Source organism: Oncorhynchus masou, chromosome 18 (genome assembly GCF_036934945.1).
Source record: "Oncorhynchus masou masou isolate Uvic2021 chromosome 18, UVic_Omas_1.1, whole genome shotgun sequence".
NCBI classification, from domain to species: Eukaryota; Metazoa; Chordata; class Actinopteri; order Salmoniformes; family Salmonidae; genus Oncorhynchus; species Oncorhynchus masou.
Genome location: NC_088229.1, coordinates 58,071,912 through 58,091,586, shown reverse-complemented (window position 1 = coordinate 58,091,586; position 19,675 = coordinate 58,071,912). Strand labels below are relative to the sequence as shown.

The 19,675-nt window shown below is 41.4% G+C and overlaps 2 protein-coding genes across 11 annotated transcripts in view; one reads left to right on the top strand and one right to left on the bottom strand.

Moving 5' to 3' along the window:
* LOC135504946 (sodium-dependent neutral amino acid transporter B(0)AT2-like) overlaps nt 1-3,181 on the top strand; it is a 32,161-nt gene extending 28,980 nt beyond the window's left edge. For all 10 annotated transcript variants that reach the window (XM_064923895.1, XM_064923896.1, XM_064923898.1 and 7 more), the window contains 2 exons: nt 76-238; nt 602-3,181. In XM_064923895.1, the coding sequence (XP_064779967.1) occupies nt 76-238; nt 602-943 (505 nt within the window). In that variant the 3' untranslated portion in view covers nt 944-3,181. The remainder of the gene's footprint in view (nt 1-75; nt 239-601) is intronic.
* A 14,748-nt stretch (nt 3,182-17,929) lies between these two features.
* On the bottom strand, nt 17,930-19,305 carry LOC135504945 (serine-rich 25 kDa antigen protein-like; the record flags this gene model as incomplete). Its single annotated transcript, XM_064923894.1, has 1 exon — nt 17,930-19,305. A coding segment is annotated over one exon (771 nt), but the record flags the coding sequence as incomplete, so codon positions are not given.
* Nucleotides 19,306-19,675: the final 370 nt, after the last annotated feature.

Sequence of the window (19,675 nt, the reverse complement as noted above, 5' to 3'; positions counted from 1 at the left end):
TCAGGTTGACTCGCTGTGTCTGTCTGTTTCCCCTGGTCTCTCACTGATCATTGCCTTGTATATCTGAATGATCAGGTTCCTTGATGACATAGAGAAGATGCTCCACTGGCGCCCTCCTGTGGTCTATAAGTACCTGTGGAAGTATGTGTGTCTGCTGGCCATGCTGGGACTGCTGGGAGCCAGCCTGCTAAAGATGTGCTTCAAACGGCCCACCTACACTGCCTGGAACAGAGAAAAGGTTAGGCAACACTAGGCTGCTCATCGTCCTCTCATTTTGGACCGTATTATATTTAACCAATAAGGCCAGTGGGTGTGGTACATGGCCAATATACCACGGCCAAGGGCTGTCCTTATGCTTGATGCAACGCGGAGTGCCTGGACACAGCCTTAGCCATGGTATATTGGCCGTATAATCACAAACCCTTGAGGTGCCTTATTGATATTTTAAACTGGTTACAAATGTAATTAGAGAAGTTAAAATAAATATTTTGTTGTACCTGTTGTGTACAGTCTGATATACCACTGCTGTCAACCAATCAGCATTCAAGGCTCGAACCACCCAGTTTATAATTGTATTTAATCATCTCGGTCTCTCCCTCAGGCCTCCGAGGAGACTCTGGACTACCCTGACTGGGCCCTGGGTGTCTTGGCTGTTTTGATCATATTCGCCACGTTGCCTGTTCCCCTGGGCTACATCCACTCCACCCTGAGGAACAGAGCTAGACGCAACTCCATAGGAAGTGGCCTGGGAACCGACATGGGGGGCGTATACACTAAGTGCAGCACTGTGGAGTGTGACACCCCCGTAGCCGCCCTATTGGACGAACACCTGGAAAGGAATAGAATACCTAAGGATTCTCCCTCGCCATTGGCTGAGGAGAACCTCCGGCTCCTCCCACAAAGGGAAGGGGCAGAAGATGTAGAGGATTCAACTAGCGTGTGAGGGGGAGGAAACAAGGAGAAAACCGACTTAAAAGAGGGAAATATGAGCTGCTTGATGTCAGATGTTCCATCATGGTACCACAAAAGAATGTATACTGACGTATACATTGAAAAATATATTTTAAAGATAAAATTACTAGTTTTAAAAGATCCTCTGCTTTCAGATGTTTTCTTTATTTTAAATCATATGAATGCAGCCATGTTGGGTTACATTTCATTTTTTGTATGCTATATTCCAGAGAGGTGAAAAACTGCTTTGTCAGTAACATCCCTAAGGCTCAAACTGTTGTTCATAAGTGAGGAGATATGTGTTGCCAAGACATTGCCTCAAAAAACACCCAAGGTGTTTTTCCACCCCACTTTACTTGGTTGCTTACAGATAAGGCTCATGATATGGGTGGTAGAGAACTCTTAAAGACTGGAATATTCCCTCCCACCACAGGTTGGGTGGAAAAGTATAGTTCCACTGTACGATTGTGTTTCAAAGCGAAAGCAGTTACACAGACCTGTAACATGTCCTGCAAATATGTGTTGAGGTAACTTGGTGAATGCAGATGTAAAATGGGTGACAAAATATTTTCCTGTTTGCCTTCAGTAATAATTCCCATACAGAATAGAAGTCATCCACTCACTTGAAAAATGGCAATTGTTTTTTTTTCTTTTTTTTTAGCCTAAATATTAACGATCCTTGCCAAATTGTGCCAGTTTGTTGGTAATACGTCATTTTTCCTGCTTTTCACTTTGAAACAATCAATGGAACTATACTTTTCTGCCCAACCTGTGGTGGAAGGGAATATTCCAGTCCAAGAGTTATTTTACCAGCCCATATCATGAGCCTTATCTGTAACCAAGTATGGGATGTTAAACATAACAGTGGTGTGGAAAACACAATAGGTGGGTTGCAGGTTTGAACGTTTTGGCAACACATCTCACTTATAAACAACAGTTTGAGCCTTAGGGATTTTGACAAAGCACAGTTGGTAGTAAGGTGCCAGTATGAGTGTATCAATTTGATCAGTATAGGAGCACGAGCACCTGTTTGTGAAGCTGGAAAATTCATCTCCGCACACTCAGGGTCAATACACAATTTCTTTATGCTGCGCTTTAGGTCGTCAGACATTCATCAGAGCATGAATGATTTCAATTGAGCTTCCTTTTACTTGAGCCTATTGGTTTTGATTCAGTTTAATGTCAGTGAAATGTTTCGAAGTGGCTCCGTATCCTATTGTATTTTGTCTGTTGATGAGGATATGAGCCATGAACTTGACATAGTGAGGTCCAATAGTATTTGGACAGTGACAATTTTGTTGTTTTGGCTCTGTACTCCACCGCTTTAAAAATGTCTGGGGTTAAAGTGCAGACTGTCAGATTTAATTTGTGGGTCTTTTTATCCATATTGGGTGAACCATTTTTGTACCTAGTCCCCCCCCCCCCCCCCAAAGTTTAGTAAATTAAAAGTATGGGGACAAATCAACTTGTGTATTAAAGTAGTCAAACGTTCAATATTTGGTCCCATATTCCTAGCATGCAATGTTTGCATCAAGCTTGTGACTCCAAACTTGCTGGATGCATTTGCAGTTTGTTTTGGTTATGTTTCAGATTATTTTGTGCCCAATATAAATTAATGGTGAATAATGTATTGTCATTTGAGTCACATATGCAAATTAGAATGTTTCTGAACACTTCCACATGAATCAGTCCCTCTAGGATTTAGTGGGTCTCTGAAATGTTACTGTCTGAATATTTTGAACCTCCCTGTACATTCCACTTTACTTTTGGATGGAATTTGATGTTAAGTATTTTTTAAGATACACTTTCTCAAAGTACTATTTATACAAATGTGTAATATAATGCAAGTACTACTTTTAATGTTTCTGCCATATTTTTTAAAAAGTTATCCGTAGTGTACGTGTTTTTTAAAATTAAAAACAAAAGCATCAGGCTAGAATTATGGTAGACTTTTCTGACTTGTGCTTGTATTTGAAATGTTTGTTGCCTCAAAGCACAGGTGTCAAACTCATTCCACGGAGGGCCGAGTGTTTGAGGGTTTTTGCTCCTTCCTTGTATTTGATTAATGAATTAACTCCCCACACCTAGTTGTGTAGGGCTTAATTGATAGCAACAACCAAAAACCTACAGACACTACACCCTCCAAGGTTGATTTGACACCACTGCCTTAGTGTCTATCTGCAGTTGCCACAAATGTTGGGATTTAATAAATTAATGACTTGGGTTCTAACTTGAAATATACTTATTCCTGTTACCATATTAGAACATATTGATTATAATACATTTATATGTAGGGGTGAATAGAGAGACAAGGGGAAGAACAGGAAGTTTGTTCAAACATGTTATTGCTGAATATTAATAAGGAAGGAGGAAAAGAACAACAGTTCAGTTTCAGTTCCTGATTAAGGCAGACCAGTTCCTGTGAAACAAGGACCAGGAGGGATGTGGAACTCAACTCGAGGTAAGGTCAAAAATTGAAGATAGAAGCACATGCTAATGGAGGTTCTAAATTTAGGCAGGGCCATGACAATACCAGTAAGAGGAATAGAGTCTGTTCCTTACCAGCAACAGATTGTTTCTTAGAGGGGTTCCCAAACTTTTTTGCCCACGACCCTATTTTGATATCTGAAAATTCTCATGATCCCAACCATGTGTAGATATTGTAATTAACAGACACTGTTTACTTTGTTATTTGGTGCTATGGCAATCAATTGAGACATTCTAACGGTAGGCTATTTCACCATCGCATACTGTTAATGTGGGGTTATGGCAATCAATTGAGACATTCTAACGGTAGGCTATTTCACCATCGCATACTGTTAATGTGGGGTTATGGCAATCAATTGAGACATTCTAACGGTAGGCTATTTCACCATCGCATACTGTTAATGTGGGGTTATGGCAATCAATTGCAGTCTAACATGTTCTTTATCTCACCCCCACAAATGAGGTGGGTGTGCTTGCTGCCGACAGTGCGCACCTTCTCTCTGCTGTCACATCCAACCTAAATTTAAATGTGGCATTAATGCAGTCGAGAGCAATGAATCCAGCTTCACAACGATATGAGCTGACGAAGGGTACCGTGAGTTTTATGGTGCTTTTAAGACAACTGGGAACTCTGAAAAATACGAGGTCAAATCATGACGTCAGTGATCCCCAGTTTGGGAAGTCAAGTTGGTTGAACGTTCAAAAGTTTTCCCAGTCGGAGCTCGTTTTCTTCCGAGTTCCCAGTTGTTTTGAACGAGGCATTAATGCTCAGAGGGAGACTGCAGGGTATTCGGTTTGTCAGGAACCAAAACTCCTCCATAATGACCCGTGAATGCGTTGACCCTGGCAAAATGCTGCCCATGTCGCCCGTACCGAAATCCGCTACTTAACTGATTTGTATTAGTCTATAAATACATTTATTTTCCAAAATTCGTAATTTATCTCATGTCTTATTCGACTAGTATTTTTGAAAGTGTAAGGATAATAATTCAGCCATAGTTGTTCTGAAATGTTTATTGCTTGCCAACATTTTACTCCCTCCGTTTAATAACACACACACATTAATTATTAATGTCGGTTGCCTATCCAGTTTGTTCTATAGAAAGTATGACTCTAGCCACAAAATTAGAAACGGGGGGGACTCTGGCAGGGGGAGATTTTCGACAACACCGGCATGTCAATTTAGGCAGGATCAAATGGATTGATTGGTAAGTAGATCCCAAAGTGCTCTTCCAAGTGTTGGAGGTGAGCAGTCCCACACGAGGGATGACATTTACTTATGCTGTTTTCTGTTAGAAACATGCACAGCGGAGGGAAGTGGGCATGGTTCGCTTTTGAAAAACTTCAATAAGAATTATTTCCTCTGAATACACTGAATAATGTTTTTGTATTTACCGTGCATGCTTGCGTTCAGTTTCCCAGTATGTTACATAGGCAAGGTTACATTTGATTTTCATTACATAGAAAATCAACCAAGTCATTTGTTTTACATCCATTGTGAATGACAACCGTTCCTCTCAACGCGGAAAGTCTTTCCAGCACTCCCTCTAGATAACAACTAAGCCTCGGTGTGAAATAGAACATTGGCATGCTCTGATCCAATATCTCCACATAGTTTTGCGAACGCGTGCGTGCAGTGGATGTGGTTTGATGCAGAGTATAAAGTTTACAATCAGGGTTGGAGAGTAACGGATTACATGTCATCCGTTACATGTAAGGGATTATAAAAATTGTAACTAAACCGTCACGTTACCAGCAAAAGTAATGTAATCAGATTAGATACTTTTGAAAAACTAGATTACTTCGAGGATTACTTTTAAATTCATAAACGATGTTTGCGAGAAAAAAAATCTTTGACACTTGTTTTCTCAATGACATTCAAATCAGCATTGAAAAAGGCGCAAGTTTACGTTTGTTCCATCCAGGCTGTATCACATCCGGCCGTGATTGGGAGTCCCATAGGGCGGCGCACAATTGGCCCAGCGTCGTCCGGGTTTGGCTGGGGTAGGCCATCATTGTAAAATAAGAATGTGTTCTTAACTGACTTGCCTAGTTAAATAAAAAGTCTGACCACAAATCGGAGACCACTATGATGGCACACAAAATGGGTTTGATGGATCGCGGGATAAGAGCAGGAATAGGCTTTTGTAGGCTACAGCCCAGTTTATGGAATAAACGTGGGGCTTTTATTGCTCAATCTAATTCATGCTGATAAAAAAAAATCCACTCAAATTTGATAGACTTAAAGTTGCTACATCCATTTTTGGACTTATAAATATATACACACACATACATACAGTACCAGTCAAAAGTTTGGACACCTACTCATTCAATGGTTTTTCTTTATTTGTACTATTTTCTACATTGTAGAATAATAGTGAAGACATTAAAACTATGAAATAACACAGTAGTAACAAAAAAAAGTTAAACAAATCTAAATATATTTTATATTTGAGGTTCTTCAAAGTAAGGGTGGCTACTTTGAAGAACCTCAAATATAAAATATATTTAGATTTGTTTAAATTTTCTTTGGTTTGACAGCTTTGCACTCTTGGCATTCTCTCAACCAGCTTCACCTGATTGGCTCAAACACATTAAGAAGGAAAGAAATTCAACAAATTAACAAGGTACACACGTGAATTGAAATGCATTCCAAATGACTACCTGATGAAGCTGGTTGAGAGAATGCCAAGAGTGTGCAAAGCAAAGGGTGGCTACTTTGAATAATCTGAAATCTAAAATATATTTTGATTTGTTTAACTCTTTTATTTCATAGTTTTGATGTCTTCACCATTGCAGAAAATAGTAAAAATAAAAACGTAGGTCTCCAAACTTGAGACTGGTACTATATATCTCCATTGATTCTTGAATAATATAATTTATAAAATGCCTCATGAGCTTAATTCAACTGTCACACTCCATGAGAACCCAAACTCGAAGCTTGTTTTTCCTTCAATGTTTGTAAACATTGTAGATATAAACAAACACTGTGTAGCCTCATAACATGGTTAAAACAATCATGTTGATATCATGGATGGTCAGTCCTTGCATCCATAGCCCTGTCTATTAATCTGAGAGTGGTTACATTTCTCCAGGCCCATCCCTCAGCTTTTTACCAAAACAGAGGTGGGGTGGGGTTTTTGTTATTGTTTCTTCCGTGGATTTTCCCTTTAAACAGCTGCATATTATCTGGATATCAAAGTGTCACCAACAAAAAGGCATACATTAGGCCTATAGCAAATGCAGAATTAATTTTTCACATGTAAATATCACGTTTCAGTAGTGCTCCAAGCATGCCATTCCATAAAACAGCATTTATTTTTCAACTCGAATCAATGAGCCTTAGTTTTGGGGTTATGCTCAGGTAAAACAATTTGGGTAATCTATACTTCCATATTGCCAAGTCTTATTCTTGAAGATCAATGGGTATAACATTTATTGGAATGAATGGAATTCTGATACTTTGGTTATTAATGTAAAGTTGTAATTTAATCATAGGTGTATTATATGTAGTAGAAAGCGATGGGTTAGAAGAAGCCTACATCCATATATGGCCAGCTATTTTTGTATTCTAATGCCTCTTGAGGACATTACATTTACATTTAAGTCATTTAGCAGACGCTCTTATCCAGAGCGACTTACAAATTGGTGAATTCACCTTCTGACATCCAGTGGAACGGAGAATGTAATCAGTTTATGTTACTGAGTGTGGGTAATTCAAGTTACGTTGCTGATTACACTTTGACAGGTAACTAGTAACTAACAGGATTACATTTAGAAAGTAACCTACCCAACCATGTTTACAATCGAAGTTACCTGCTGCAGTATATCTCAGAGTTCTGTGCTTAGCTCTTTTGCCGCCAGTTGTTCTCATGTGTGATACAATGCATCCACATGGCAGAGAGAAACACATTCATAACAAGAATGCAGAGGCCTGCCTGCCTACCCGCCATAGATGGAGCCCTATCTGTGCAAAAGCCCACCATTCGATCCTATGGAATCTGTTTTTCGTCAATATAGCCATGAAGAACACTGAATATCCCCTGTGCCGTTTCATGCCCTTGAATCGTGAGACGGAACAATATGTCCTTGTGAATAGCATACCCCAACATGTACAGTGCCTTGAAAAAGTATTTGCTCCGTTCAGATTTTTTCTACTTTTGCATATTTTTGATATTGAATGTTATCAGATCTTCAAGTATTGGCACCCGGGGTGTGTACGGGTGGGAAAGACCGGCGTTTGGACCCACCCGGTGTCTAAACCACTCATTATAAATTGTGGCATCTCGCGACATAGACTTAATTGACTGCAGCTGCACATCTTGTACAGCTGGCTGCAATTAGGACGGAAAATCATGGAGAGGTAGTGGCATTCAGAGGGGGAGAGAGAGAGCCGCAATGAGGACACGCCGAACCTGTCACAAACATTGCATCAGTAAGCACCCAATGCCGAAGGTTTGAGTTTCTCTCTGCCCTGGGGTAAAATATTATCTTCCCCAGTGATTTAAGTTTACATTCAGTTACTGCCATAAAGGGCCAGTTGTTGATTTTGAGTATATGCCTTGTTTTGTGAGAACATGGGACATGAAGATTCCCCAAGCTACCTGTGATCCAATTTTGAGTTAATACATCCCCTTTGAGTGCTGAACTGCCTTGTCTGCCTCTTGGTTTTGTACTGCTACACATGACACACTCCTCCACCTACAGTGTTGTTACACAACCAAAACCTAATATTAGGTCAAGTGAGCCTGAGTTTACAAATAACAAACAAAAGTATACTTATTTTATTTAACTAAAAGTTATGCAACACACAATTCCCCTGTGTGAAAAAGTAATAACCCCCTTACACTCAATAAGTGGTTGTGCCACCTTTAGCTGCAATGACTGCAACTAAATGCTTCTTGTAGTTGTTGATTAATCTCTCACATTGTTGTGGAGACATTTTGGCCCACTTGCATGCAGAGTGGCTTTAACTCGGTGACATTTGTGTGTTTTCAAGCATGACATTAAGGGACACATCTCGTACAAAATTTGACTCAAGTTTGCCAAAAAGCACCTGGAAGATCATCAAGACTCCTGGAAGAATGTTCTAAGTAAAAAATATATATAACTTTTTGGATGCCATGGGTCCCATTATGCCTGTCAAATACCAAACACTGCATTTCACAGTATGAACCTCATACCAATGTTCAAGCATGGTGGTGGTAGTGTGATGGTTTGGGGATGCTTGGCTGCCTCAGGATCTGGACGACTTGCTTGAGGAGGAGATTCGGGATCTTAAAATTAAAGCATGCGATATCAGAAATTGTGTACTAGAATTATTGACAACCTAAAATATTGTCATAATTATAAATACAGTTTATACAAGTTGTATACACATTTTCTGTATAGCCTCTAAAATACAATACCTTCAGAAAGTATTCACACCCCGGAGTTTTTCCACATTTTGTTGCATGACAAAGTAGGATCAAAATGTATTAAATCAACTTTTTTCTTTCATCGATCTACACAAAATAGTAATGTCAAAGTGGAAGAAAACTAACATTTGTAAAACATGAACAATAAAACACTCATGTATCTTGATTAGATATTTATTCAAGCCCGAGCCAATACATGATAGAATCACCTTTGGCAGCGATTACAGCTGTAAGTCTTTCTGGGTCTTGCCATAGATTTTCAAACAGATTTAAATCAAAACTGTAACTCGGACACTCAGGAACATTCACTGTCTTTTTGTTAAGCAACTCCACTGTAAATTTGGCATTGTGTTTTAGATTATTGCAGTAGCAGTGCGTGGGTAAAGGTTTGGAAGCCAAGCCAGAAAAAAACAACCTATGTGTTATGATAATTGCGTTGTTTGCTCCATAACCTGTTCGTTCATCTACCTTGCCACAGTGCTATATAGGCTTAAGGCTGAAACAATAAGAAGACAGACACAGTGGCAGAATAAATTCAACCATACCTTTGTTTCATCACAAAACCGGAGAGCAACATCTGTCCAGTGGAGTCCACAAAGGATATTGCATGTAACAAACAGTTACATGATCTACGATGGCATGGTCAATCAAGTTAATGTTTCCGACATTTTCAGACTACTATTGATTTAGAACACTGGAGAGTTACCGCATGTTGCAAAGAAAACAGGAGCTGCCTCCGCTATTCCATCACCATTTCAACGTCAACGTCACCAAATCACCTAAATTTAGTCTAATAGAGTGACTAAAACATTAATTGACAGGATTCCTTGCCCCTGCTGTAAAATCCCTGAGTCCCAAAAAACATCCAGCCACATTCACAACAATGCCTATTTTCTCTGATTTCGTTGTGAGCGCTGTGCAGTTTATAACCAATGCAACAAACGATACAAAGTCCACCTTTTTAACATGCAACATGTCAGGATCCTGTTGGTGACAACTACTATGGTTTATTAAACATTACTTCCTTCTTCCATTCTTCTTACTGCCTCCAGATAGGAGACATGCATGTCTTCTCATCATTTCTTCTCATCTCCATTCGACGCGCCATCAATTTGAAACAAAACATCCGCCTCCACCATCTTCCCAAACCCCCATCCTTGATAGCTCGAGGGATCACTAAAGACACTGGTTCGATCCTGGGCTGTAACACAACCAGCCGTGATCGGGAGTCCCATAGGGCGGCGCACAATTGGCCTAGCGTTGTCCGGGTTAGGGGAGGGGTTTGCCAGGGTAGGCCGTCAGTGTAAAACAGGAATTTGTTCTCAACTGACTTGTCTAGTAAAATAAAATGTAACAAATCGCCACTGCCACAAAGTCCAAATTTCCACCTAGTCGACCAATCAGATGAGGGAGTGTGATGACACGTATGCCGGCTCAGAAGGCCCGCCTACCCGACCAATTAGATGAGGGAGTGTGATGACGCGAAATTCCGGTTCGCGGGAAACGCCTCGTTTTCGAAATGGCATAGGGAGTCCAAGTTTGAGGGCCAAATAACAAAATACGTTCGGGAAAAATAATTGGCAACGTTGCAAACATTCACAAAAGGTTTCCATCCAATTGGTGACAGGTTTTCATCTGAATATTCTAAAATCAGCATTAAAAACCCCAATATGCGTATTTTCCAAGCATAGAGGTTTCCATCAACTTGACTTGTTGCAGATAAAATACTGCGTGATGACGTAATGCATGTAAAAAAAAAAAAATATTACCCCCAAAAATCAACAAACAGTTTAAGTGGGTTTCCATTGCATTTTCAACTCTACGGATGGTTTTCTCACAAAAAAAAAATTTGTTATATAGCGAGTGTGCTCCAGTCAACAACGCTATCTGCTTGCGGTTGGCTGGAGCGCATGTAGGCCTATAGTCTGATGAGGTGATGTTGACTCGAGCACTAGTATAGACGACATTATGAGATTATTTGTATTTGTCAAACGGCAGCCAAACACCGATTATCATGTCACCAGAATAAAACCTCGATATTTATTTGGAAGGTGCATCAAACTAATCACCTTCCACTTTCACCTCCCTGTGAAGTTCATCATCATTTATTTAATCTTTCCCGATGAGTCGTAGTGGGAGGACCACACAACATGTCATCACGTGACTCCAATTTTACTTCGATATGATGGTTGTTAGGCTATATCAATATTTGCACATAAAAGCGTTCCCACCGAATTGTTTTGCATAATTATTTTTACCTACACATAAAGATCCAATCTTGTCTAGCGTCTGTTTTGTCTCATTTGGAAAGTTTACCGGAAAATGTTCTGTTTCCATCAGGCCTGTCATGAAATGTTTTATCCGACTAATAAAATAAAAAGGTTGGATGGAAACCTAGTTGTCTTTTCTTTTTGAGATAACTCGAAGCTAACTGTTGCTACTCTCATCTAAAATGAGCTAGCTATTTAGCATAAGGGGTTCCATTCCAACCACACATTAGTTATTCTATTTCATAGAGCAACGTTGTTAGTCTCTCTACAAGCCTTTCATTCTACACTCTTAGAAACAATCAATTATTAATGCTTTGCCATCTTCCATAGCTTGACGACCATGCCTTGTACAGAGATGGAAACTGGTACATAATACCAAAAAGATGGACTGCAAGGCTATGTTAAGTTAAATAAATTACTATAGTAGGTGCCTAGGTACCAAATAAAGTTAGAGGGTTTGAGTTTTCACCTTAAATCAGCCATTTTCAAAATGGCAATTTCTGTGAACATTTCTGTGAAACTTTGAACATTATACTTGGCATAAAAATTTACAGGAAAGTTGATACTGTAAGATAAAAAAAAAGAAGAAGTTTAAAACCATGACTAGAGAGAGACTGTCAATGAATACAGCAAAGAGCTGCTGTTTTTATGAGTGAGTTCATGTTTAAGTTCTTACTCAGCACTGTCAACACTTTGTATTAAAATTGTATAAGCCATAAAATCCATGTTCTTCCTATTTCCACAGCTACAACAAGCACTGCAGCAGTAATGAATGAGTAGGAAAGTATATCTATAGCAGTGGCGGTCAGTCCATTTAAGATGAGGGAGGATGATTATCTTTTTTATGAGCATGGCCTTATTTCTATTACAAACATATTGGATCACTGTCATTCATATTCCATTTACCCAGTTCAATGAAACAGCGATAGGTTTAGGCTACTACATGATACTCTACTTTTCCCTATAGCCCTCATGCATTTGCTACAACCAACGTAGGTGCACCCAGGTCGAGAGACAAATTTGAGGTCACAGACAGTGAAATTCAATACCGCGTTGCTTCTGTTTAAGAAACATTTTTCAACAGAATCAGTGGAATGAATACACCCCTTATAATGTGTGAACACAGTTCACTGTCATAGCAGCCACGTTGTATTCTTTGTCGCATCTATGCGCTCTCCTCCTCTTACCTCTTCCCTTCACTTGTGGACTTCAATGCACAACACATCAGCTGTATGTGACCAGGCAAAAACAACTTTCCAAGTCAAACCGCTACACACAGCCTACATCGTTGTCACCATATTAGCTAAAGTAATGTCATAGTCAGCATAGATAAAACTAATGCTTTAGTGAACCCGCTAAAATCATGCGGTAATGTTACAGTGTACAGTCAGTTAGCAGTTACACTGGAGGGCCCCGGGGGCAATAAATTAGTAATACCAAAAGCTTAACTTGACTCAGAAGAGTTCCAGTGTTGTTGGAAAGTCATAGCCAGCTAGCTAACATAGCATCCCTCTGTTTGGCTACTAGCTAGCTCCATTTGCTATCTAAGAAAGTGAAACTTAAAGTGAAAAAAAGGACAATCTTTCTGTCCCTATTTCTCTCTGGCTTCTCCTTCATTTGGGAAGAAATTAATTTATTCAAAACTGTTCAACCATTGCCTTTCTCTGTCTTTGAGTCTACTCACCACATTTTGTACACTGCAGTGCTAGCTAACTGTAGCTTATGAATTCAGTACTAGATTAATTCCCTGATCCTTTGATTGGGTGGACAACATGTCAGTTCATGCTGAAAGAGTTCTGATAGGCTGAAGCGATGTCCTCCGGAAGTTGTCATAATTATTATGTAAGTCTATGGAAGGGGATGAGAACCATGAGCATCCTAGGTTTTGTATTGAAGTCATTGTACCAAGAGTAGGACGGAAGCTAGCTGTCCTACGGCTACACCATGGTGCTACCCTACAGAGTGCTGTTGAGGCTACTGTAGACCTTCATTGCAAAATAGTGTGTTTTAATCAATTATCTAAAAAGGCTAACTTTTGAAATGTTTTACAATTTCAATTTTTTAATGAAATTCACTGAGGAGGATGGTCCTCCAGTTCCTCTGAGGAGGAGCCTCCACTGATCGAAAGGCTTAAGTTGTTGTTATTATCAGTGGCTTAGGTATTTTTTAATATAGAGGAATGTTTCACTTTCTCTGTTCATAGAGTAACAATATGAATTTGTGCATGAGGCAGAAATAATGCGGTGCGACTCGAGTTTCGCCATTAGCTAGAAGAGCTGTTGAAAGGCAGACTGCTGCTCTCTCCCTCCACTGAGACTGACCATTGGAAGCAGATGCCATCAGCACCGTAAAATAAAAAAATTTATGCTCACTCAACTGTGCCTCACAAGTAATACAACAGATCTACTACCAGTGTGATCATACCTCAATTTTGAAATATATATTTTTTAAATGGCCTGAACAAAAATGCTGGGCAATTCAAGCAAAGCCAATATGCAGTGATAATGTATTGGGCCTATAGCTTACTGCACAAACTTAATTGCTACAGTACTGTATTCAATTGTTGCATTTTTTAAATATTTTTTTATTTGATAAATTTTTCCCCCTTTTTTGTGGTATCCAATTGTTGTTAGTAATTACTATCTTATCTTATCGCTACAACTCGAAGGTCGAAAGCCATGCGTCCTCCAAAACACAACCCAACCAAGCTGCACTGCTTCTTAACACAGAAAGCATCCAACCTGGAAGCCAGCTGCACCAATGTGTCAGAGGAACATTGGTGCACCTGGCTTCCTTGGTTGGTGCACATTGCGCCCAGCCTGCCACAGGAGTCGCTGGTGCGCAATGAGACAAGGATATCCCTACCGGCCAAGCTCTCCCTAACCTGGACGACGCTAGGCCAATTGTGCATCGCCCCCACGGACCTCCCGGTCGCGAACCCAGAGTCTCTGGTGGCACAGCTAGCGCTGCGATGCAGTGCTGTGGACCACTGCGCCACCCGGGAGGACCTGGGAGATTTTGACTTGAATTTGGACTCAGAAAGTGATTTTGATTCAGAAAAGGTTGTTGACCACTTTTAGAATTTCTCTAGTTAACACTATCAGCATTTCCCTTTACTTTGGCAATTGTTTTATTTATTTGACCTTTATTTAACTAGACAAGTCAGTTAAGAACAAATTCTTATTTTCAATGACAGCCTAGGAACAGTGGGTTAACTGCCTGTTCAGGGGCAGAACGACAGATTTGTACCTTGGCAGCTCGGGGATTTGAACTTGCAACCTTCCGGATACTCGTCCAATGCTCTAACTACTAGGCAACGCAATATTAGCCACATTCAATGCAACATACCAAAACAAAACAAACTATGCAAGAGATTTTGTTGAAGCAGAACGCACCGGAGTAGGATTCTATTGGATTGACATGTAATCAGAGCTGCAGTAGGCCTATATGCAAATAGACCATTGCCATATATGGATCTGTGCCAAGTCCTTTGAACTGAACTGTGTTTACAGCTGAGCAGTTGTGAGTAGATGCACTTGTTTTGAGTTCAAAGTGAGTACTACATGTAGCCATATGAGGACATTTTGTTCATATCCTTTGCTAGTTAGTGAGTTAGCCCAGTTATAGATAATTTGGAGTCAGCAATAGGGGAGTGATTGCTTCCTACAAGAACACAAAACATGTACATTTCTAGACATCTTTGAACAGCTAGTCAGGTAAAGAGCTTTTTTTGTCTTAAAGGGGCAGTGTTGTATTTTGAGACAGGCATGAATAAGCAAAGTAGCCAGTAGGCAGAGGGTAGCATAATTTGTCTGATTCTCTGTACTAATGGTATGGGAATAATAATGCATTTTATTTTGTCAAGTGGTTTCTTGCATCAAACAACACAACATTATCAGTCACCTCCTTGTCTGAAGAACTAGTGGATAAACAGTTAAGTTCAAGCCCTGCAAGTCTTTTTCAAGTCACATGGAATCTATGCCTACATTGAACACCACACATTGGTTGCTACTGTGGACTGAATGATAGAACAGCTATTTCCATGTGAAAATGTTATGGGATGCATTTTCTCCATTGTTTTTGATTGTAGGTCACTGGTAGGCCTACACTATGATCAAATTGCCACAGTAGCCTACATGGCCATCAGCCTCAGTGTTCACAGTAAATGCACGCTGAAAGTTCAAGTTTGCTCTCAGCAGACCTGAAATTTGCTTAGTGACCCAAAAATGAGAGGGAACATTGGTGAAGACAAGCAACTATGGGTAAGGGCAAACATCATGATAAGCATGATAAGATTTCCGATTAACACTGCTTTTAGAGCGGTTGGATTTATTATAGCAAAAAAATGACCAAATCATTGATGGATCACTAGATAAAAGAAATGCATGTGTCTCGTCAACCCTGCAAACGGGTCAGCATACGTGTCATCATACTCCCTCATTTGATAGGTCGAGTAGGCGGGCTTTCTGACTTTGTGGCTGTCATAACTAGTGACGACAAAGGTTACTCATGTGTATCCAACTGCGGAAGAATTTTGAAATCTGACAGACCCCTTTGAATCAGCTTTTGTCGGAGGTTAAAAACATTCACAATTTAACTTAATTTGTTTTGGTCACTTTACACATTTATTTTGGGCAGGGGCGAAGCTTTGTTTTTTGTTAGTTTTTTTTAGGGGGTAGATCAGCTTTAATATTGCAGATAGATTGTGGCTTCCATCAATGTAATTGTCTGCATCATTTCCAATCCCCCATATATTTTTTTGTAAATATATTTGTAAAATATATTTCCTTTATTATTAATCCTCTAACCCAGACATGGGCAAACTACGGCCCGCGGGACACCTACGGCCCGTTAGGCTTTTTAATCCTGCCCGTCGAATTTGTCCAAATTATAGTAAAAACCTCCTTTTTTCCCCTTTCCCTGCAATGCCCACGTTTCCCCAATAGATGGCGCACTCAAAACACATTGACCGTTGTTGGAGTGGCGCGTATTTCTCTTTATTTCACTTTAATTTTACATTTACATTTAAGTCATTTAGCAGACGCTCTTATCCAGAGCGATTTTCACTTCGTTTCACGTCACCATTAAGCCCTTCTGTGAAAATGAGCGGACCAAAGAGAAGGAAAGTGGACAGCGAATGCCGAGTGTTTAATAAGGAGTGGACAACAAAATACTTCTTCACTGAAGTCCGATCAACGGCTGTATGTCTGATATGCCAAGAAGCTGTTGCGGTTTTCAAAGAGTACAATATCAGCCGTCACTTTGCCACGAAGCATGCAAACTATGCTAGCAAGCAGTCAACACAAGAACGGGCGGCTACTTATGAAAAAATGCATATGGAAAGTTTGGAAGTGCGTCTTTTAATTAAGAGCAATGCGCATTTACGCACAGCAGCGGTACAGTAGCTTAATTAACACGCCGCACATCGCTCTTAATTTAAATTTAAATTTTCAGCTGATTTTTAATACAGCCTATGTCTGTGTGCTTGGCAACGATACACGTGTACTGTTTGCGCGTGAAGGCGAGGGCGTCCGTGGCGAGTTTGTAGAGCGCGCGGTCAGGACAATCCATCCATGATTTTGCGGAGTTTAACACAAGTAGATATTATTGAGCTTGAGTATTTCGTTGTGTAATAATATGTTTTGAATGTTGAAAGTGATTCCATTTTTCAATAAATGTTGATTTCTTTAACTTTGCACCTTCGATTGAAACTTATTAAAAACAGACGCAATCTTGATAAATCACAGTGCGTATGTTATTTTAATCTATTTACATTTCCTCCTCCCAGTATCTCCGAAATAGTATGTAAATGCCATATCTTGCATATTCCTTGAGACAAATTTATTAACTGATAAGGGCTATTTTTCACATTTGAAAGACGGTTAATAAATTGGGTTGTAGTGTTCTTACTGTGCTATGAGGTTTGCACACACTACATTTAATGCTTTAGTATATCCGGCCCAAACACTCCCTCCAAATGCTCCTGGCCCGGCCCCTCTGTCAAATTTTAGAACCCATTGTGGCCCGCGAGTCAAAAAGTTTGCCCACCTCTGGTCTAACCCTACCATCCCTCCACTAATTGGAGTAAACCAATGGATAACAACACTTAGGTTTCTACTTCCAGCTTATACATACAATACACATTTTACAGACAGTATATTTTACAATAGTTGTGTTTTGTTTGTTTTTAGTATCATCCTTCAGCTCCACTCAACCCCTCCCATCTAGTTTTGATTTCTATTTGCCATACATTTTTTCAACTGTGCTGTGATGTTTAACAAAAGTCCTTTCTATTGTCATAGATTTTACATATTGTAAATAAATTTTAAAAAACATTTTTGCTAAGAGTATTATTATATTGTTGATTTAATGACTATAACCTTTTAAATCACCCAGCAGTGCTATTTGCAGAGGGGGACATAACTTGGCAGGGGTTCTGGGATCCTCAAATTTGGGGGGGCATCTAAAGCACATTTCCTGAATTTCTACACAATATAATATGACCCATGGCCCTTCTAGCCATCTCTATTTAGAACAACAAAAAGTAAGCAAAAAAGCCCACAGTCAAGCTAGGTAAGAGATTATTAAATATGTTTAAGTGATTGATAAGACTGAACAAGATCCATGATACTTCAATAATCAATATTGTGTTGCACCTTTAACCAATAGCCTAACAAATTAACAACTCTGACAAATAAAGTACAAAGACATCTTTTGATTGTCTTTAAGAAATCCTCTATATCAAATTTCAGCCAGACTACCCTGTTAAGTCCGTCGTTAGAATGAGACCAAGGTGCAGCGTGGTAGGTGTACATTTTTTCTTTATTCAAAATGACACCGAAAAACAAAATAAGTAAACAAACGTAAAGCTATATGCAGTGCAGAAAGCAACTACACACAAACAAGATCCCACAATCTAAGGTGGGAAAAAAGGCTGCCTAAGTATGATCCCCAATCAGAGACAACGATAAACAGCTGCCTCTGATTGGGAACCATACTAGGCCACCAAAGAAATAGAAACATAGATTTGCACACCCAAGTCACACACTGACCTAACCAAATAGAGAATAAACAAGGCTCCCTAAGGTCAGGGCGTGACAGTACCCCCCCAAAGGTGCGGACTCCAGTCGCAAACCTGAACCTAAAGGGGAGGGTCCGGGTGGGCATCTCATCTCGGTGGAGGCTCCGGTGCGGGATGCAGACCCTGCTCCGTTTGAGGCTCCCCCCACTTTGGTGGCGCCCCTGGTGCGGGGATCGTCGCCGGGGACTCCGGACCGTAGATTGTCGTCGCGGACTCCGGATCGTAGATCGTTGTCGCGGACTCCGGACTGGGAACCGTCTCTGGAGGCTACGGACTGGGGACCGTCGCTGCAGGCTCCGGACTGGGGACCGTCTCTGGAGGCTCCGGACTAGGGACCGTCGCTGCAGGCTCCGGGCTGGGGACCGTCGCTGCAGGCTTCAGACCGGGGACCGTCGCTGGAGGCTTCGGGCTGTGGATTGTCGCTGGAGGCTTCGGGCCGTGGATCGTCGCTGGAGGCTTCGGGCCGTGGATCGTCGCTGGAGGCTTCGGGCCGTGGATCGTTGCTGGAGGCTTCGTGCCGTGGATCGTCGCTGGACGCTTCGTGCCGTGGATCGTCGCTGGAGGCTTCGTCCCGTGGATCGTCGCTGGAGGCTTCAGACCGGGGACCGTCGCTGGAGGCTTTGGGCCGTGGATTGTCGCTGGAGGCTTCGGGCCGTGGATCGTCGCTGGAGGCTTCGGGCCGTGGATCGTTGCTGGAGGCTTCGGGCCGTGGATCGTCGCTGGAGGTTTTGGGCTGTGGATCGTCGCTGGAGGCTTCGTGCCGTGGATCGTTGCTGGAGGCTTCGGGCCGTGGATCGTCGCTGGAGGCTTCGTGCCGTGGATCATCGCTGGACGCTTCGTGCCGTGGATCGTCGCTGGAGGCTTCGTGCCGTGGATCGTCGCTGGAGGCTTCATGCCGTGGATCTTCGCTGGAGGCTTCGGGCCGTGGATCGTCACTGGAGGTATCATGCCATGGATCATCACTGGAGGCTTCGTGCCATGGATCATCACTGGAGGCTTTGTGCCATGGATCCTCACTGGAAGCTTCATGCCATGGATCATCACTGGAGGCTTTGTGCCATGGATCCTCACTGGAGGCTTCGTGCCATGGATCATCACTGGAGGCTTCGTGTCATGGATCATCACTGGAGGCTTCGTGCCATGGATCATCACTGGAGGCCAAGTGCCATGGATCATCACTGGAGGCTTTGTGCCATGGATCCTCACTGGAGGCTGGAGGCTGAGGGCATGGAACTGCCACAGGACGCACCGGGCTGCAGAGACGCACTGGAGGCCGGGTGCGTGGAGCTGGCACAACGTGTCACTTTAGCTCGGTATGTGTGGAGAGCTGGCACAGGACGCACTGGGCTGTGAAGGCGCACTGGAGGCATAGTGCGTAGAGCCGGCACAGGATATACTGGGCCGTGGAGGCGCACTGGAGGTCTGGAGTGTAGAACTGGCACAACGCATCCTGGCTGAATACCCCCTGT